At 41.0% G+C, this 20095-nt stretch overlaps 1 protein-coding gene across 4 annotated transcripts; it reads right to left on the bottom strand.

The window, feature by feature from the left end:
• Nucleotides 1-5214: 5214 nt before the first annotated feature.
• On the bottom strand, nucleotides 5215-19272 carry LOC108926179 (vacuolar protein sorting-associated protein 35-like). 4 transcript variants are annotated; one of them, XM_029253786.1, is made up of 18 exons: nucleotides 19198-19272; nucleotides 18152-18250; nucleotides 17918-18014; nucleotides 16861-16984; nucleotides 16445-16627; nucleotides 16198-16269; nucleotides 14952-15165; nucleotides 14750-14833; nucleotides 13778-13887; nucleotides 13563-13659; nucleotides 13291-13439; nucleotides 12577-12784; nucleotides 10893-11048; nucleotides 10620-10742; nucleotides 8955-9134; nucleotides 8478-8717; nucleotides 7842-7985; nucleotides 5215-7154 (listed from the first exon to the last, which is right to left on the bottom strand). In XM_029253786.1, exons 1-18 carry the CDS (start codon nucleotides 19198-19200, stop codon nucleotides 6975-6977), a joined length of 2463 nt encoding a protein of 820 aa, XP_029109619.1. In that variant the 5' UTR covers nucleotides 19201-19272; the 3' UTR covers nucleotides 5215-6974. The 4 variants fall into 4 exon arrangements, with proteins under 4 accessions (XP_029109619.1, XP_029109618.1, XP_029109620.1 ...); XM_029253785.1 differs by having other exon boundaries at nucleotides 16198-16272; XM_029253787.1 differs by lacking the exon at nucleotides 19198-19272 and adding an exon at nucleotides 19089-19179 and having other exon boundaries at nucleotides 16198-16272.
• Nucleotides 19273-20095: the final 823 nt, after the last annotated feature.

Below are 20095 nucleotides of genomic sequence, written 5' to 3' on the forward strand. Positions count from 1 at the left end.
TCGAACAGTCGCAATGTGCCCGCTGGAGAGAGCAGAAATACTTAAAGGCCACAGTTAAGATCCATGTTTCATTTGATGTGCTTTTGTGATTCAGAGGCTGCACTCAACACTGACTTTAGATCTGATATCAAAAACACAATGTTGTAAGTTCCGGAAGGTTCTGACAAACTTGGAATGTGACATATGGCTGGTAGCACAATATTAACATGCAAAAAAGAGAGTTATTACTTGTGAAAGCATGAGCATATATGAGAAAAACAAGGACGTGTTTGTGATAGACCATTTTTTGTGTGACTCGTGGTATACCCCAGGCTATCCTCAACTGTGACAAACAGTAATTTGGATGATTTAGAATGCTTCTCAAAAAAATTGATTTGTTCCAATTCACCTGGAAAGGATCCTTCCTTGCACACTGCGGCGTTTTATTCCCCTCCTCGCACGATAACAGGCTTGTTGGGGAAGAAAGGGAGGGAGCCAAACATAAACTCGGATACTGTCTGTTTCTTCATTCCCTGGAGTCAGGATTCTGGAAGTGAAACAGTTCCTCTCCACACACACACACACACACATGCACGCTCTGACAACCACCTTCTTTTCCCCGCATCACTACAGGGAGGAACAGTGATGTCTTATGCTTAAGTATCCAAAATCATTTCTACGTGCCCATGGTCTCATAAGGAAATATTTCCCCAAACAGTAATAATGTTTTACTGAAGATACTTAGAGATATTCTGTTAACAGGAGGGAAGTTAATAGGATTTTTTTTACGCGGTTGTTCCTGGCTCATTTTGAATGGACTGTTTCAGTTGCCCATTTCCTTTGACAGCAGATGTGTGCAGATTTTTTAAAATGAATCTTAACCCAGTTTTGAAAATCACATAAAGAAGCCCATGCCATGGTTTTGTTCCGATTTACATTTTGTGCTTCTAATGAAGCTATTAGAACCTTAAAGGGGGGTTGCTGCTTCAGAGCACACCTCTGTGATCTCCATCTCCATCTCATTCGAGGAACATCATAGGAACATCGTAGTTGTTGACTTTGAGTGTGTGTGTGTGTAGGAGTGTGATCTTGAGCTTGATGTCATGTAGTGGAAAAAGTTGATTTAATAAAACATCATCAATGCTGTGAAGCTCCTATAAAACTATGCTGATATAATGTATTTCACATAAAGTGAGAAGTGTGACAGCAAAACTGAATACATCACCTTGAGATAGATAGATAGATAGTTTGTTCACGTACATGAAAAATAATATTACAAACTCTGACATAGTTAGAACTAATGAAATATTTGTTAAATAAATCATAAAACAAAGACCAAAGACTTGTCTTAATTCACATTCCATATTATTTTACCAAAGAAACTTCATTGGTACTCTGTTTTGATCATGTGAAAAATCAAAGAGATTAAATTTTTTAACAAGGGGAACATCATTTGAATTATTAATGTGCTTATAGAAAACGGACCACACCAAAAATGGATTCAGCAGACCGGTGTGTGTGTGTGCAGCCCAACAGCTGTCTTCAGAGGTTTCACCCAGGATGAAAATGGGACCGAAAGTCCCGACGGCTGTAAACCTTGTGACTTCAAAACCTCCTTCCTTTCAATCATGTCTTTACGACATGTGTCCATTTGAACACCGACACTGGATTACCACAAACATCCAGATTCCATCAGGATTCCGACGTGGCTTTCTCTAAATAACTGCTGGTTATTCGCTTTTCCATGCAACAGGTTCTGAACGCTTCAGATGATGGTGAAATCCAATACTTTGACTGGGCAACACGTTCTGCACGCACTGCCAAAGGCACGTTATTGATCTCTGGTTAATGGGCCACCTCCCATGAGCTGCTCTAGCTGGTTTTCAAAAACGTTGCATTGTATTTATTCCAACTTTTCTCAGTACTTCACACCGACACACGCTTTCCAAAACTGCAAAATGCACGCAAACTCAAATTTAAACGTCTCCTCTATCCACTGTGAAGGAATTTGATCATAAATCAATAAATTTAGAGTGATTTGCATAAATAAGAGATGTTGGAAAGAGGGTTAAAAGTGGGAGGATGATGAATTGTGTTACCTGTCTGGCAGGTGTGAAACTGCACTGTCCAGTATGAAGAAGCACGTTTCTCTTCCCACTATTCATCCAGGCTTCCAGAAGTTTGTCAGAAATGCATCATTTGAAAAACTCCTGTCCAGTCTCCAGAGCTTAAACTGACTTTGCTGATCCTCACAACCACCCCCCCACCATTTGCATAAAAAAGACTGACACAACACCTCCATTACTGACCCCCCTCTGTCTCCCATTTTTTATTCATTACTATCACCATCCATTATTAAACACTTTCCGCTCCATGGAGCACAATTTATTTCCACAACCCTGGTCCCCCATTTTACCACTTCATGTTAATTTTATGAACACATAGGGGTTATTTTACCATCACAAATCAGGACAGTTCTAAATGCAACCTCCATATAGATGCTGACTGATTTATCTCGTCTCCAACAGAAGAGCTGTAACTGCAGCATCTTATAACCTTTTAAAATTTTAATTTGTTCTTGGAAATACTTAACTTCAACAGCTTTGAATGTCTTTTCTTCAAAACCATTTTCTTACTAACGCATTATATTTATGCATGTTTCTGTTACGACAAAGTGGAAAAGCTAGGGTATGCATGGCATATTTTATGTAATAAATACAAAGAATCTTCCAGAAAGTGCTGTTATGTGAAAGATGAAGGCCGCATCTTGGATCTCTAGCCAGAAAGGCGTGAAGATGGGACATTCCTCATTTTGTGCAAAGTACAGCATGGCTTACGGATATCCTGCATTATTAAATATATTCAGATGGATTTCAAAGACACCATAGATGAGTAACGGTAGGTGCCATGGTATAAGGAGCATCTCAAACAGAGCTTTAGAGGTAAAGGAACATGGTTTCGTGAGGGAACCTTCACCGTGAGCTTCTTGAGACCACAGTGAAGGTAGCAGTGTTATATAGCATAAGATGAAAACATCACTGTAAATGCAATTCAGTCATTTAAGAACTTAATTATTGAGTCTTAGACTGAAACTGATTGTTAAACTTGAACTAAATGAAGCAGTGTTTTGTTTAAGTGAGTAGAATCTTGTTTTCAAATACTGAAGTTGAAATTTTGTGCTAGTGCTGCAGCATTAAAACACACTTCTTGGTTGTTTAAAGCAGTGTGAAACTGATTGGTATGAAGATTATATGGAAGAGTTAATGTGTATTGGATGGATGGATGGATGGATGGATGGATGGATGGATGGAGCCCCTCAACCCACCCAACCCCTCCAAGACAAAACACCTGCAGGTCTATCACCATCCAGATGTGCTCCCACATCAAGGTCAGTGCAACGAATGCCATGTTTGTAGCCCTAGACTCCCATAGCACCACAGCACTTATGTTGGAGACCACCCTGGGAGGCATCATGGGATTGCTGGACAGTTTGCCATTTCAAGGAAGCAAATCTCTGACCAAAGCGGATTGGAGGGCTATTGTTTGAGCTCTGCAGGGCAAGACTCCAGAGATTGGGAGTCACAATGAAACACTCCAAAGCTGAAATAGTGGCATTGTATGACCCCAGCAGGAGCACCACTGTCTCAGTCTGGTAAAAAGCGGGTAATTTTAATCGGTTCTGATTGCCTGAGCCAGACCAACAGAGGCTTCTGTCCAGCAGAGGGACTGGACCTCTTCTGATACCGAACTGGATCTGAACAATGGTTAGAAGTCTTCCATGCAGCAGCACAGCTTCGCTGCAGGCATCAGTCCTTCAAGGCAGAAGAGCACATGAGGACACAAGCAACAGAGAGGGCACATCACAATTTTCCTACAAAAACCTCACAAAAGGAGAGAAAAGAGCAGAATACGTCAAGGGATCCATTTAGTTCTGAGGACATAATTTTACTTCTATTACTCCATATTAAAAGGCTGAAACATGTACTGTACGTATATACACCACTGTATGTAACTGCAAGACTGGTATAGAAATGGGTACAGAAAATACTCACCTCCTGCAATTTTGGTGGGACGTGATCACTTTCATTACAAAAGAAGAGTAAATTTAAAAAAGAAACAAATAATACAAAACAAAAAAATCCAGCTTCGAAAAGTATTTCCTTTGTTATCCTTAGGGTATTTAATATTTGGTATCTGTCCCCTTTACAGCAACTACAGCCTCAAGTCTTCTATGTAATTAGTGGGGCAGCACATCTGTACCCAGAGCCACTGTAACTACCCACACACATAAAATACTTAATATATAATCACACACACAAACCTATACATACATGTGTATATGTGTGTGTGTGTGTGTGTGTGTGTGTGTGTGTGTGTGTGTATATATATATAAAAAGCCTTTTTACGCATAGTGACGACAGTGACTGAATTAAAGAAATTGTCTGACAAGGGCTACAAACAATTCATACTGAATTTGCTATCAGGAAATTCAGGTTAGATCAGGAATTTTTTTTAGCATTATTATAAATTGTCCTAGTTATTATGATTAATGAACAAATAGGAAATAGCTATCAGTAAATTCCAAAAAAAAAAAAAAAAAAAAAAAAAAGCTTTTTTTTTTTATTTTTAGAAGAAGTTGCATATTAGTTTTTGCAAACACTGCCATCTGGTGGGATACAGCAAAAATACCATCATTTAGCAAGATCAACACTCACAGTTAAGAGCAAGTTTACATGAATCGGGTAAGTCAAGGTCATCCTCTAGTCACCCCTTGTATGTCCTGCACCTCTTCCATCTTCTGCCTTCAAGAAGGGAAATCATTCACAAAACACAACCAATGCTGACCGTGTGCATTCTGATCTCCCAAAGACACTCATCAAGAGCTTTTGGAAATTAAGCCTGCAGTGTATTTTCTATCTATGATGCTTCATGAAATACACAACATGTCTCTCAGTGACATCACATCTGCTGTGTAAATTAAATGCACACCAATGCCGAAGCAACCTAACATTTCATAAAAAGGTATTTATTTCTGAAGAATATTGCCTTCAGCAAATGCCTGGATTCAAACAGGCAGATGGTCCGGTTTCTGTTCCAGTGCAGCAGCTGCTATGAATTATAATACAGTCCTGTCAATAAATTAATGCCAGCTTCTGTAATTACAAAAGTTTTTAAAGGCATTTAGAAATAACATCTTCAACACGTCAATCGTGAGAAATATGTTTGAAATATTTGTTTTTTTTTTTTTACCCTGGAGCTCTAAATATTACGTGATGATGGATACTTCACAAACGGCAGCATTTGAAGACCTTCGATGCCATTACAGTAAGACTAACTGTAAGCAGTCAAATCCAGGAGCGGATGTGACAAGTACTGTTTTCAGGGATACTGCCATCACTTCTCAGTGTCTTTGAGAGATTAACCCTCACACAGAGGGCTTGTCCTCGGCGATCCCCACACCAGAATCTATAAACCCAGCCGTCCGTGGAGGCCGTGAAAGGTATAAAGAAAAGAAAATCGATGCTAAGCATATCTCTCCTCCATAACATCTATTCTGTTGCTGACAAGGCGAAGGTGCAACACTACCTGGCACATTGTGTGCAGATGTGTCAAATTTTGTGTTTTGGTTTTCTTCACACAAACACACACACACACACACACACACACACACACACACAGTGACATCCTCAGCTGGCACTGCACAAGGAATACAGATATGAAAACCACAAGTATGTAAAATTTATTATGTCACAAGAAGTGTTCTGTTTTCATTAATGTTTTTTTCCTAACTAAACTGTTATTCAGTTCAATATTGTTATTCAAGACCACCAATGAAAACAATGCAAGCAGCAGTCGGAGCCCCGTTTCCAAGCAACCAATGGCCACAGCGCTTTGGCTACAGGTTTTCTGCTGCTATCAAGGACCCTTCATCAACTTATGGCACTTGGATGTGCAGAGGAGAGAACAGCAGTCGCCCTTGTTAAACATCTTACATTTAAAACATGTTGTCTTTGAAGAAGAAGAAGAAGAAGAAGAAAAGGGAAAAGTGGGAAATCAGGTGTGAATGGTTGCTGTTTCTGTCAGTAGCTCTGTCCTTGAGTATTTAAACTGCTCACTGACAACCCAGCACCATGAAAGATGCTGCTCTGAAGCTGCTCTGTATGTATAAAATTAGGAAATTTGAAAAGCAGCTGCAGGGTACAAACTGATGGTATAAGAAAGAACGCATGAGAAAAACAAATTATGCAAAATATATACATGTGCAGGTTAGGGTACATGATGATGTAAATGATTTATAACGATTATATATTATCGGTTTATAATTTCAAGCAACATTGTTAATAGCCATTTCATAGTAATAAAATGATTTTAGATTTTCAGTTAGTTTGTATGATCAAAATATTAAAAATAAAAAAAAAAAAACAAAAACAAAGCCACCTGTGAAAGGTATGAAAGTTTACCTGTTGTTTTCGTTTCCTACAGTATATGTTGAACATTTTTGCATGTACACCACAGACTTAGGTCTATATCCTCTACAAAAATGACACCTCTGCCTGGTTTCTCCCTGTTATGCACTGATAAATGGAGTCAGGTCTCATCACAAAATCAGAACATTTTTGTAGTACTAATATTAATTTGGGTTTCTCAGTTAACCTACACAAAATTTAAAAAACAAAATAGGAATTTCAAATTTTTCCTTGTAAATTAACTGAAAATCTCAACTCAAATTAGTGCTATAAAAATGAATCTAACTGTCTGTCCCCAGAAAACGTCATCGGTGCAGCCGTTGCATATCGGGACAATAAAACCAGGGCAAGAAAGGTGAAAAACAGGGTCACAAAAATGTACGCACTGCATTGTTCTCAGCACCTTTGCACGGCTCTGCCATAGAAATGGAAACCTCACGCTGGGACGGTAAATCAAAGAGTCAACACTACGGATGGAGGTGAGTAGCACGGAAGTGTGTGGTGGGCAGGGAGAAGGAAGGACGCGTCCTACAACACGAGCCCCTCGTAAGCAACGCCGTCGGCCTCGGGCGACTCCCTGCAAAGCCGCAGGTGCTCCAATGTGTTGTGGAAGTGTTTCTTTATCTGCTCCGTCTCGTCGCTTGCCTCCAGGTTGGGCAGGTCTTCCTGCACCTTCTGCACCAGCTGGTTCAGAACCTGCACAGTCACCTGAGGGGGAACCCGCACATGCGCAATATGGTAAAGTAACACCCAGAGCGCTTTTTTGCAAGACTCTTCGCTGGCGTTAAGTGTCTCGACAGAGACGTTATCATAAAAAGACTTCTTTGTTTCATTATCCTCAATTAAATGGATTTTTTATTCCGTTTCACTGCAACACTGAGAACTGTGTCACTCTAAATACATTGTCAATGTCCAGAAATTGTCTGCACCTGTTGAGTATAAGCTCAATTTGAAATGATTTGCATACTTCATTTTGCCCAAAAAAATAATAAACTAGACCATATGAGGTCCAGAGGTTTGTTAACATTTTGAAGTACGCTTCCTTCATCTCCATCTTTTCTTCATATTTATATACTGAAACAAAATAGTGTTTGTATTTGCCTCAAGTCTAAATGATGTCCATTATTCATAACCACAAAACTGCATTGAAATGCATGAATTTATATGAAACTTCTTCTCCAAATAGATTCACCATGTTAAGATACTTACACTAGTATGCCCATTTATATAGCAGAGTAATTTTTTACATATCAATTTAGGGTAAGTACCTTCATAAAGCATACTACAGCAGGAGGTAGGATTCCAACAACTTCCCAGGGAGCCCTTCCTGGTCCTTAAGGTTCACTACACATGTGAATCACATTAAGAGAAAAGGGAAAGTGTGGGTTCTCGTACCGCTTGGTTTTGCTTTTCGTGGAAATAGATGTATCTGTTGAGGATCTCGATGAAGAGCTGCACTTGCAATGAGGAGTCCATGCACTGGTTGGCGATTTTCAGCGCTTTCTTTAGGCACTCCATGACTCTCTTCTCATCACGAATCTGAAAGAAAGCAGGTACACAGAGTATACATCTGCCCCACAGTACACACATAAAAATAAACAGTGAGCACAGAATACAGTGGGCATATAAGGCTGATTTTATGCTCATCAATATAAGGTGATGAACATAAAAACCATCTTCATGGTTTGGGAAAAAACCCCCTGGAATTTGTTAATGTTTATATATTTATTAATGTTTATGTAACATTTGTTACTGCCATAACACACAAACACACCACTCCTCTTCACAGGGATGAAAAACAGGACAGTAACAAACAACTGCCACTGGGTAACAATGCACATGTTTAATGAACCCTTACTTTCATTTACTAGTTATAATGCAGCATGGTATCTGTGTGCTGTGAATACAAAAATACAGACATCCAAATTCTATCTGAAGTGTATGAGCATAATATCAACAGGCGAAATACTGTATTAATTTCAACGGTTTTAGAATGGATATTTGTTTCAGTTGCACATTACAACTACACACCTCCTCTTCACTCTTGTCGCTGCGGCAGCCGGACCAGAAGAGGTGGGCGCAAGTGCTGACGGCCCGGCACTGGTCCGGCTTCTTGAGCAGCTTGGAGGCAGCCAGCGCACACTGCGTCCTCAGGGGCTCGTGGTTCTCCTCGCCAAAGCACCTGGTTCGCTCAAAGGTGCCGATGATGAGCGTGATGGCAGCCAGTTGGGCCTTGGAGTCACTGATCTCGTCCTCGTACAGAGAGAAGGCCTGATGGAGGCACACAGAACAGAGGCTACATCAGGAGTTTAACTATCGCTGTGCTGTTCAGCTGAAGTTTTTTTTTTTTTGAACAAAATTTTGCTTATTTATACAGCTGAAAATTCAATCAAGGGTACTCTAGCGGAGACCCCCTCCTGGGACTAGAAGCGGCAGCCTTGAGGTAACAAATGTGTGCTCTTTAACACTGTGTCATTGTGTTAAGTGACTCCACCATCAGATCTGTACCTGTGACATAAACTCATAGGCAACAGTCTCGTGGTTCTCAAAACCTATTTCCCCAGCCGCCAGTGCTCCCTGCAGGAAGAGTCGCAGGGGCAGCTCTGCCAGTTCCGCCTTGATCAGAGCACTGATCGTCTGATAGGCAAAGGAGAAAATCTTCTGAGACTTCTTTTCCCACTTGTCATCCTGAAGAAGAACAGGACATATTTGTCAGAGTGAAATATTTCTGCAGAAGAATATGAGATCACAGAGTAGAGAATCTATTTCGAGATGAATAATCAAACCGCACTTGGCCTTTACTACACCTAGACGACACACATACAATCATTTCCTGGTTAATATCATATGCTGCCAACGACGGCATGATGTCATGACCGTGACATGTTTAAACCATGTTCATTTATGCTCACTTTAGTGACCACACACAATCATAATGACATTTTCATTAAAACCAACATTTTTGACCAATGAATAACATGGCAGAGCAGATCACACATGTACATAGCTTAGAGACAATATTTTATCAAATACATTAAAAAAAAAAAACACAAGGCACACATTGGAAACCACAACACAAGCTCTTTTGGCACCACCAACACCAGTCAGAGTTTTGCAGTGTGATGACTCCTGTCCTTATTTAGTCATTAAACACTTGTCCATCAGACAAGGCCAATAACCCAGGAGGTGGGTGGGGCCATACTCCTGCATGCCACAGGTATTTTAGGTTTTTTTAAATTCATTTGGCAACTCTGGTACTCGTTTGTAATGTGTAATGTGTTATTTCAACTAATTTATAGTATAATAACTACATACTGTAATTTCCCAACTGTTCAACTAAAATGGAAGCAGTCATAAGACCTCACAGGATGCGGCATGTCCAAAACTGCACAATTAGCGGAAAAATGTGGTTATCGTATTATAGTATGAAAGAGGATTCTGACCATTCATACTTCATTGGAACACTGTCTGGGGGTGCTTTGGTGCAGCAGGTTTGGCCGGGTCCTGCTCTCAGGTGGGTCTGGGGTTCGAGTCCCGCTTGGGGAGCCTTCTGATGGACTGGCATCCCCTCCCCCTCCGGCCTTACGCCCTGCATTACCGGGTTAGGCTCCGGCTTGCCGCGACCTCGCTTGGGACAAGCGGCTTCAGCCAGTGTGTGCGTGTGGGTATAGGGCTGTGGTAAAGTGACACCTTTGAAACTGTGAGAGCTATATCACTCCCAGGGTTCAAAGCACATGGTTTTAACAGCTATAAGGTTTGATACAATTTATTCTGGGAGAGTGGTTTCAGGTATTCCCCAGGGAGCTGACTGGGTCAAGTTTACCACTCTGGATGAGAGGATGAAACGTGTAACAAAAGACCACAGCAACAGTCCTGAGCTAAAAGGTCAGCAGTAAGTAAACCGCATTGCCTGTCTATTTTGAATCAGAGCCGGGAAGCTGTACAGCAATCTGAGCTGTGCGACATGAGCAATCCAGCATCGGATACAGAATAAAGGATTACACTTCTCTTATATCCAAAGTTCAAGCAGCTTTCTTGATTTACACAACGCAGCAAGAATGAACTTGCATAATCCAACAGAGCTGACACAGCAGAAATGTAATTCTAGAAAAAAGTGACACAGAGAAGTGTAAGTCAAGAGAAAAAAAGTGACACAAATAGGGTAATACATACCACAGTGGAGTTCTCTTTGTAACGGAATGCAAGCTGATAAGCAGCAAACACCAGCGGTGGCAGCGTATATCGAATCCTCTTGTTTCCACCTGCTCCAAAATGTTTCCTGGCGGTATTTAAAATCTAGAAGATTTACAAGGGAAATCAACAAAAACAGGTTCAAGAAAACATTTAACCAGAGAAATTAGCATTTTATCCATTTTAAACTGCAAAAAAATTGCATCCCAAGAAAGCAGCACCTTAAGAGGATGGGAGTCTGAGCTCACTGCCTACCAAGTATTGCTGGTCTGGGTCCTCAGACCTGAGGAGGTGAATAAACCGGCCCACCAGATTCTGCTCCTCAGCAAAGTCCTCGGGATCTGGTTCCTCTGAAGGCTGGTCAGGCTGATCCTGAACCAGCGTTGACACAAGGTTTAGAATGGCATCTACCTAAAATCAGAAAGATTAAGCAAGGTCAATAAACTGTGTTGTTTTCAAAAATTAACAAAAACAAAAGATAAAAATAAAGAAGTTTGTCTTCTCCACTGTAACATTTTTCAGAAGGCTTACATTTTCCTAAAACTGTCAACATTAAAAAAAAATAGCACTCTACAATCAATATCCACCACTTACTTCGCACCCAAACAAAACACTGTGACTCAACATGGGCTTCTGTCTTTATAAAACTGTCTGTCTGTCTGTCTGTGTGTGTGTGTGTGTGTGTGTGTGTGTGTGTGTGTGTGTGTGTGTGTGTGTGTGTGTGTGTGTGTGTGTGTGTGTGTGTGTACGCACGCGCGCTTGTCCCGAGCAGTGTTGTGGCGAACCGGAGCCTAGCCCGGCAACGCAGGGCTAGAGGGGGAGGGGACACACCCAGGATGGGATGTCCATCACAGGGCACCCCAAGTGGGACTCAAACCCCAGACCCACCAGAGAGCAGGACCCTGCCAAACCCGCTGCGTCACCTCGCCCCCCACCATCCATTATCAGTAACCCCCTATTCAGTTTTGGATTGTGGTAGTAGTAGTAATAATAATAATAATAATGGAAAAACATATTTTATATAGTGCAATTAAACATATCTTCTTAGTGCAATTTTATAATAAAAAAGAAAGTTGTATCGGTCACAACCCTAAAGCAATTTAGAATAAATACCAGGATTTCAAAAAAATTACAAAGAGCAATAGAATAAAACAACGAAAAAAAAACAGCATGAAAAATTAAATAAAAGAATAACAGAATCCATTCATTATTAACAACCACTTGTCCAATGCACTAGTAAGGAACCTATATGAGAAACATAGAGCAAAATGTGTGGTGCACACTGGTAAATGGGACTGTAGTCCATCTCAGAGAAATTATGCACACACACATTTATTAATCTTGCAGATGCTTTTCTTCAAAGCAACTTACAATGTTAAGATATTTAGAATTATTTACCCCTTTATACAGCTTGTAATTTTTCAGTGGAGCAGTTTAAGTACCTTTCTGAAGGGTACTGGAGGTAGGATTCAAAGCTGAGAACTTTGGGTCCAAAGACAGCAGCCCTAACCACTGTGACACACACACACACACACACACACACACACACACACACACACACACACACACACACACACACTGTCCAAACCGCTTGTCCCATACGGGGTCGCGGGGAGCCGGAGCCTAACCCGGCAACACAGGGCATAAGGCTTTTTGAGGGGGAGGGGACACACCCAGGATGGGACGCCAGTCCATCGCAAGGCACCCCAAGCGGGACTCAAAGCCCAGACCTACCAGAGAGCAGGACCCAGTCCGACCAACTGCGCCACCGCGCCCCCCTCTTCAGGAAAAGCAGTGTGTGTGTGTGTGTGTGTGTGTGTGTGTGTGTGTGTGTGTGTGTGTGTGTGAGAGAGGTAATGGACGGATGAAACAACAAGTGAAGCCTCTTTACAATAATGTACATCAGGGACTCCTGGATAACCGGCAAAGAGAGCATCACCTGTTCCTGTGCTTTGATCTCTGTGCTGTAGTCCAAGGCATTGCTGAGCACATAGCAGCTCGTGCTCTTGCGCGACGGGTAGTCGAAATACTCAAAGAGCGGGTGGAAGTGTTTGAGCTGCAGTACAGTCAGTATGTTGTTGTAGATGTCCACAGGGATCTTAAGCAGCCTCATCAGCTCCTTTGACACCGCACTGCTGGTAGCAATACTTGAAGAAATGTGCAAAAAAAAGGTCAGTTCCTTGGAGGGTTAAGATTCTGTAAAACACTGTACTAGGAATTATTGAAAAATCTTGGATATAATGTGCACCTGTGTATAATTCTAACCCAAGATCTTTAGTCTTGCTATCGTGTAAAAATCTACACATTTAAACAGGAGCAAAATAAAAACATAAACTCTGAGGAATGTTAAGGCCCATTCAGCCAAGAGAGATTCTCTACCCATTTATATTATATTTATATATATTCACAAAGTAAATCCTGGTGACCTGTGACCTGAGATTGACTTAGGGAATATGGAAATATATGTATAAAGATAGTATGTGTATAAATAAATAAATATTTGCAACTGCATCAAAATCGCGTATGTACAACCATGGCTTCCAAACACACTGACACTAATTATTTTGCATCTTATAGAGTATCTTTGCCTGGTACTACTTGGGTCTGATTTTCCACAACCACCGTGAAGAGACACTGGAAGTGGCAACCTTACTGTTCCAGGTTCATCTTGTTGAAGATCTCCAGTGTGCTCTCTAGCACTTTGTCCACATAGTCCACCCGCTCAGGGTAGCACTTCATTGCCAGGTTGATAAGGGACACTTCCAGGGATACCACGTCCTCGGAAGGCATATCCTGTCGAGACTGGGGAATATAGCGCAGGGACAGCATGGCAGCTGCCAAACTATAAACACTGTCCATTAGGAAAGGAAGGAAAATACTAACTGCACCAGTCATTTGGTGGAAGACAAATGGAAAGCTTCTCACCTGTATAACTGTAGCGACTTGCTGTGAAAATATGTCAAATAATTTAATATCCGCTGGGATACCAGGACCATCCTCTCTGTGAGCAAATAAAGCCAATCTGCAGGGGAAGTGTGAAGGAGGGGTGGGATTGAAATCATTATTTTAAGAAACTGAGTGAAAACACAGCAAAAAAATGGTGTCCTTCTCAGAGAAAGTTTTGTGCAAAGTTACAGAACCTGTCGATGAGAGCGATGATGATGTTCTTGACATTAACTTGCTGGTGCAGTTCAGCACAGGCCCGCAAGAATGGGTGCAGGGTCTGGAGGTGGAACTCGTCGGGAAAAACCTACAGAAGGGGACAGGATCCAGTATAGTTCTGTGCAGATATACCTAATAGGCATAAAACACACCGGCCCTCTAACATCAGACTATGTGGCAATTGACAGTCGGCTCCAAACTCTTCCAATGAAAAGCCACTTATGGAGTACATGTAGTTGACTTATGAGATATGCACTTACAATAGCCACCACATCAAACTCATTATACTATTTTGAGTCTCAACATTTTCCTTGTCGCATTTAAGGACAACGGCTCCATTTGCAGTACAATAATATCGGCAGGCCACACTATCGCAACAGTCATGTTTCTTATTGGCTCAGTCAGTATATCTATCAGCAGCTGCATTTTATTTACAAAAATGTTCTTTACGAAACGTTTCGCTTGTGATGCCATTCAAGTTACTCTTTTTACAATGACAGTTTTTTTTTTACATTACTTTTCTTATAAAGCGAAAATATGAAAACAAGCGAAAACGGTATTCTGATGCTGCGGAAAATAAAAAACGGAAGATGAAAAAAGTAGAAATGAAAGTGAAAATAATAACACTGCATGAAATCACAATGATAATACTGTTACTGTATATTATTATTCGATGTTAGCATAACTTTAATGAGAATGCAAAATTTACGGAAAAAATATGACAAAGCCCTATTATAAAACGTAACAGTCATGTATGTAACTGTTTATATATCATTATGTTTATATAATACAGCACAAGGGGATTTGCAAATTATGACGAGATGTTGGAACAGAACCCCGATTTAAGTCGAGGACCACATGTACTGTAGTATTGCTGGAAAGCTATTTTATACAACCATGTCTGCTGATACAGAAAATGTCTTTAGACACAGCTTAAGTCAACAGCAGACCTGTATGATACACTCCATGAGGTACTCCTGTGCGAGGGAATCCCTGCAGTTCACCACCTGCTCCAGAATTCCAGGTAACACAATCTGAAAGGGTCACATCACAAAAACCAAAAATCAACTTCAAGTCTTCACCAAACTGCTACACTGGTGTTCAAACACTCGAATGAAGGACAGTATGCTGCTTTAACCATTTTTACCACACCTGTTTGTACTTATCCACGTTGACACCTTCCAGCTGGCTGAGCCGCACCAGGTTAGTCCCCACCAGAATGCGCAGCTCCTGCCTCTCCTTCTCGCGCTTTTCGCGGTCACGGCTGTGGCCCTGGTGCTGCATGCGGACCCACAGTTTGTTCATCTCTGCAAAGTTCAGCAGCACAAAGTCCATGGAGTCGCTGATGTCACCCGTCATCTCCTGCCTGGACAAGGAAGAAACACACACAACTTTCCAGTTGTTCTATTGGAAAAGGACTTCCTGGCAAGCTGATATTTACACTTTAGAGATGAAGATTTATTGTATTCTCTTTGGAACGTAAATGTCAGAAGAGAAACGTGACCATGGTCCTTAAACTATCACAGAACACGTTACATTATGCATATTATGATGGACCTGGACACAGCACCACCGAAGTAACTTGGAGCCACTGAGTGTTTCAGGTCATCAAACGCCCTCGCCTCAGACACGTCTCTGTGATGGCGACTAGAAACTTAAGACCTCTGACCTCGTGGTCACGTGCCAACACTAGTAGCTCTCACTTTGCACTCTTGTGCAGCTATTGAAGATGTGCTCCAGTATTGCTCTCTTAAAATATAATGAGTATTTCCCTTCTTCAGCACCAGAGCCCTAGGTTGCGCTGGATCAAAACTCATAATAGCCCAAGTTATGAGCCTCTCCGGCCCCTGCAATCAGGGCTCGACATTAATTTTTTGTGTTTCGTTCGCTACAGGACAGGTATATTTTCAATTTTACCCGTAAGATCAAATTTTGCACTGCCCAATTTTGGAACATACCAGAAAGACAAAATAAGCAAATGTCAAGATTTAAAATGTCCATTAATGGGCAGGAACTCATCACAAACATTTTTGTTCACAAAATAATCAATTATATTTTCAAATACAATACAATTTCAATCCAAAAAATAAATTTCTCTACGAACAAATTTAAACTGAATATAAATTCAAAGCACTAAAACAAGAAATCTCAGATAATAGCAGATATTGAAGCTACTTTGCTTTAATTTTGACAAATCTGGCTGCTTTCTAACGAGAAAATGATTTCCAATAGAAAACAAGGGTGGTGTAATTAGTGACATTACAGTTTCTTTACGATGATGGCAGCTGTCTTTTTGCATAAAACTGCTTAATATTATTGTTTTTTATTATGCACCTGTCCATCAGAGAGATATCAGAACGATTCTACCTGTCTGAGAATGAAAATTGAAGCAAATTACCTGTCCTGCACAGTCGGACAACCGTTAAGGTCGAGCCCTGTTGCATTCACTGCCAAGTCATCCATGAAGGCTCTGCTGAGGGCATACAGAGGGCGTACAATAGCTTTTCCAACATTGGACTAAGGGTATAACCTAGGGCACTATGTCAAAAAATGACTCTCACGTTAGATCTGCAGTCTTCTATATTAATTGCATTGCATTTTTTGCAGTGAGACATTGCTGTAGACTGGTCTGAAACAGCACTCACTCGGTCACCTCCCCATCATCAGGCAGGATGTTTCGGGTGCACTGCAGCAGATAGTTCCTCAAGAAGAGTCCCCGGAGAGGATGCTGCACGCCACGGCACATCTCCACCAGATCCTTCAAGATGTCCTTCCGCGACTGGGGGAACGACCTCACGTACACCACGCCCACTGTGATGAGTAAATAGCTGAGGGCAGAGACAGCGGAAATAGCAGACCAATGACAGTCTTACAAGTGTTAAATATGATTTTATTTGTGCGATTTTGAAAAAAAACAATCAACTCCACTGACTTCAAAAAGGCTGGGATGTGACAGGTCCCTAAGTGGAGAACCGTCACATAAGGTGTTTTTTGTCCTTTATGAACCCATTGACTTGTTCCTCCAATTGTTCATGGGGTGGGTGACGATTAAGGCACTCACAGTCTAGGGATGATGTTCCCTGCGTACTGGACCAACTCATACAGGTCGGCCACCTTCCTGCCCTTGGCAAACTCATCTGTTAGGTAAATCTCCAGGTAATGCAACTCATCAGAGATGGCCATGTCTGTGACAGGTTAAGAATTCAAAGCTCCACACACGGGGTGTGTGTAAGTCACTTTGTAGAAAAGCATCGGCTAAATGAATGTAAATGTAAATGTTCTCAGATGTGATTGTGTATGTTTGTCAGCAGGTGGCAGAGCGGTTATAGGCATCTCCTTGTAACTGAAAGGTCCAGATTCAAACCCTGCCTCCTGCTGAAGCACCCCTGAGCAAGACTAAATTGCTTCAATACATGAAACAATAATATCCAGAAACAATAATAATAGCACTGTGTGGTATTTTTTAGAAAGCAGTATACCAATGGAATATAAACCACAAGACAAAAAATGACATTCCCCACAAGTCAATGCAGTAATGGTCTTTTAAACTCAGGTCCTATAGGGCCATGAATATCCCATTTTTCCTTCCAAACTATTTCCACCAGCCTACAGGGTACCACAGTTGGTTATTTAATTATGGCTTATTTATGCTTAAATGTTTTCCCTATAAACACTTTGTTTTTTGATGGTGTTTCTTAACATGCAGGGTGCTAACAGCTAGTTTGTAGATGTATTTCATCATTTACAAGATGTCTGGAAAATAAACATAATGTATCAATTGGAGGATGGGGGAAGAAGAAAAAAAATGTACCATAAGCCACAAAAAGGTCTTCCGCACAGGGACCGTGACCACTTCAAAAGTGTTTCTCTTTTACAAATGAAGGAGCAGCCCCCACAGAGAGTTTTTTGTGATTCAAGGGGGTGGCTGTGTGACAGAAATATACTTGTCCTTGACATTCACCACTAAGGTCTACACACATTAGTGTCCAGCATGAGCTACAAGACAGAAATGGCATGACATTCCTGACAGCACGCTTACGCGAACACACTAGGAATTTTAAAAGGCCGTCAATTTCCTTGACCTTTTTCCCCTTCGTCCGAGGTCAGTGAAAGGATACAAAGTTCATAGTAACTCTTGGGGGACAGCATGGACGTTCTTAGCTCCCCAAGCATGTTGGAGGCGTGTTTCAGAGCATCCATCAGCTTGCTCTTATCCTGTAATGAAACGTACTGACTCAAATACTGTTGAGCAGGGGGGGGGGGGATAAAGACACACAGAGATCCCAGGGCTATGAAAGAGAAGGGTTTTTACTGCACTACAAGGAGGTTCACTGCACGTGTGTGTGTGTTACCAGGCATCTCTTCATCTGGAAGCTCTGGACCTTCACGGCCTGGATGGCCTCATCCAGCAGCTTCTCCTGATCGTCCTGTGGGGACGGCTGCGTGGTAGGCTGCAACACATCGCATACGAGTGCAAAGGGCAAGTAAGACAAGCATTCAACACATTGTACAAGGAGAGCTGAAACATGTAGTATCGTTACATTTTGCAGTATCTTTCTTTTTCTTTCTTTTATTCTGAGATTTCACAGGGTGTAAAAGAAGGTGACAAACACAGAGGGAAATTACAGTATGTAAGCTCATTTCATACAAAAACAAACAAAAAGAACACTTTTTAGCTTCTAATTAGGAAAAAAAAAAGACTGCAACATCATTACAATGAGCAGTGTTTTTTTGTTTCTTGTTCATTTCTTGAATTGTGACATTAGGGTTAAACAAGTCGATAACCGACAGAGGAAAATTATATAGAATATAATCTCATTTTACAAAACAACCCAGCCCTCCCTCCCATCCAAACATGATGAACACTGACAATGAATGAGTAACTACATGAAAATAAATTATTATTATTTAATAATAATAATAATAAGAATAAAGTGTACAATAGCCATGGATCTCACAGGACACTAAAATTGCTACTCAAAACTGGCATGATGCTGAGAGTTATAACAGTGTTGTTAACTTTGCATTTAACTACTAAGCGCGGCTGACAGGAGGAACGCTGTGGACAAATCGGGCGCTGTTCTCGAAGAGGAGCAACCCTCACTTACATGCAAGTGTAAAACCACGTCAGACTTTAAACAGTGAAACCCGTAAAACTGCATGTTTATCGCTGACACAAATTATGATAATAATAAAATCAATAAATGTTAGAACTTGAACTACTACTACTACTAGTAACTAGCCTAGTAGCTGCCTAGGCCCATCCTCCACACCCAATCCCCTACTCACACAGCCGCTTCACTTCGACACACAGGGTGATGTTTGCGGCCGTGTAACACCGTCTATTCGCTGCACGTACACATGAAACATGTTGACTTAAAAACCGTTACATACTTACCATATTTCATAAATTTCAGGGAAAAAACGCCCTTCCCCTTTAAGCGACTACTGTCACGTGATTGCTGTTGACGACTTACGGTTAGCCGGACATACGTCTGCACGTCAAAGACGCATAGACCCCGCCCACTGCATCCGGGACAACTGCGTAGTGTTACAGTTAAAACCGTGCGCAAAGTCCTGCTGTGTATATTTCAGCGATGCCGTCAGCAGCCCTTTGAAGGTGTTGCTCTGGGCTGTAGGGGGCGCTGTATGACACTACTGTACTGCATATAAAAAGAGCGCCGCAGAAGCTGAATATTGGAATTACAGAATATTAAACTTTATCCGCCACAAAATCACAACGGAATGAAATGAAAAAGGCCAAAAGTACTGAAAAGAAAAATTCTTATTTCTCACCTAGGGGCACTGAAATGTAGAGATAACTATGTAGTAACAGGCCAGGCATATTTTTATTCGTTTATTGTTAATTGCCAACAAATGACAGGCATTATTACATAATAATTACATAAATACAACAGGTTCCGCGGCAGCTGATTGTATTGAAACTTCTCTAACTAGTACACATTATTGACATGTTGTTGATATCAAAGGAAGATATACTTTCCATGTTACATATATCCATTATATTCTTTTTATTATTCTTTCGTGGGTTTTTTGTGTATTATTCTTTTTTGATTCGTACACACATTTTACAGTATAGAGTAATGTGTTTCTGGTAGTCAGCCTGTAAAAATGAGAAAACTGCATTTTTTTTTTCAAAGATGAAATGAAATACATATAGCATATAATTTTTACAAAAAAAAAAATGTCTTGTTTAAATTTCAAGTGATTCACAGGGTCATATGGACTCACAAAGCTTTACTTTGCTGTAAATGTAACTTCCCTACACCAGTCTT

This window comes from Scleropages formosus, chromosome 7 (genome assembly GCF_900964775.1).
Source record: "Scleropages formosus chromosome 7, fSclFor1.1, whole genome shotgun sequence".
In the NCBI taxonomy this organism is placed as follows: Eukaryota; Metazoa; Chordata; class Actinopteri; order Osteoglossiformes; family Osteoglossidae; genus Scleropages; species Scleropages formosus.

Excerpts from the sequence above, each read along its gene's own strand:
- LOC108926179 (XM_029253785.1), bottom strand. Across the intron at positions 13,888-14,749 it reads TCATGGAGTGTATCATACAG|GTTTTTCCCGACGAGTTCCA; the intron begins GTCTGCTGTTGA and ends CCCCTTCTGTAG. Across the intron at positions 9,135-10,619 it reads ACAAAGAGAACTCCACTGTG|GATGACAAGTGGGAAAAGAA; the intron begins GTATGTATTACC and ends GTTCTTCTTCAG.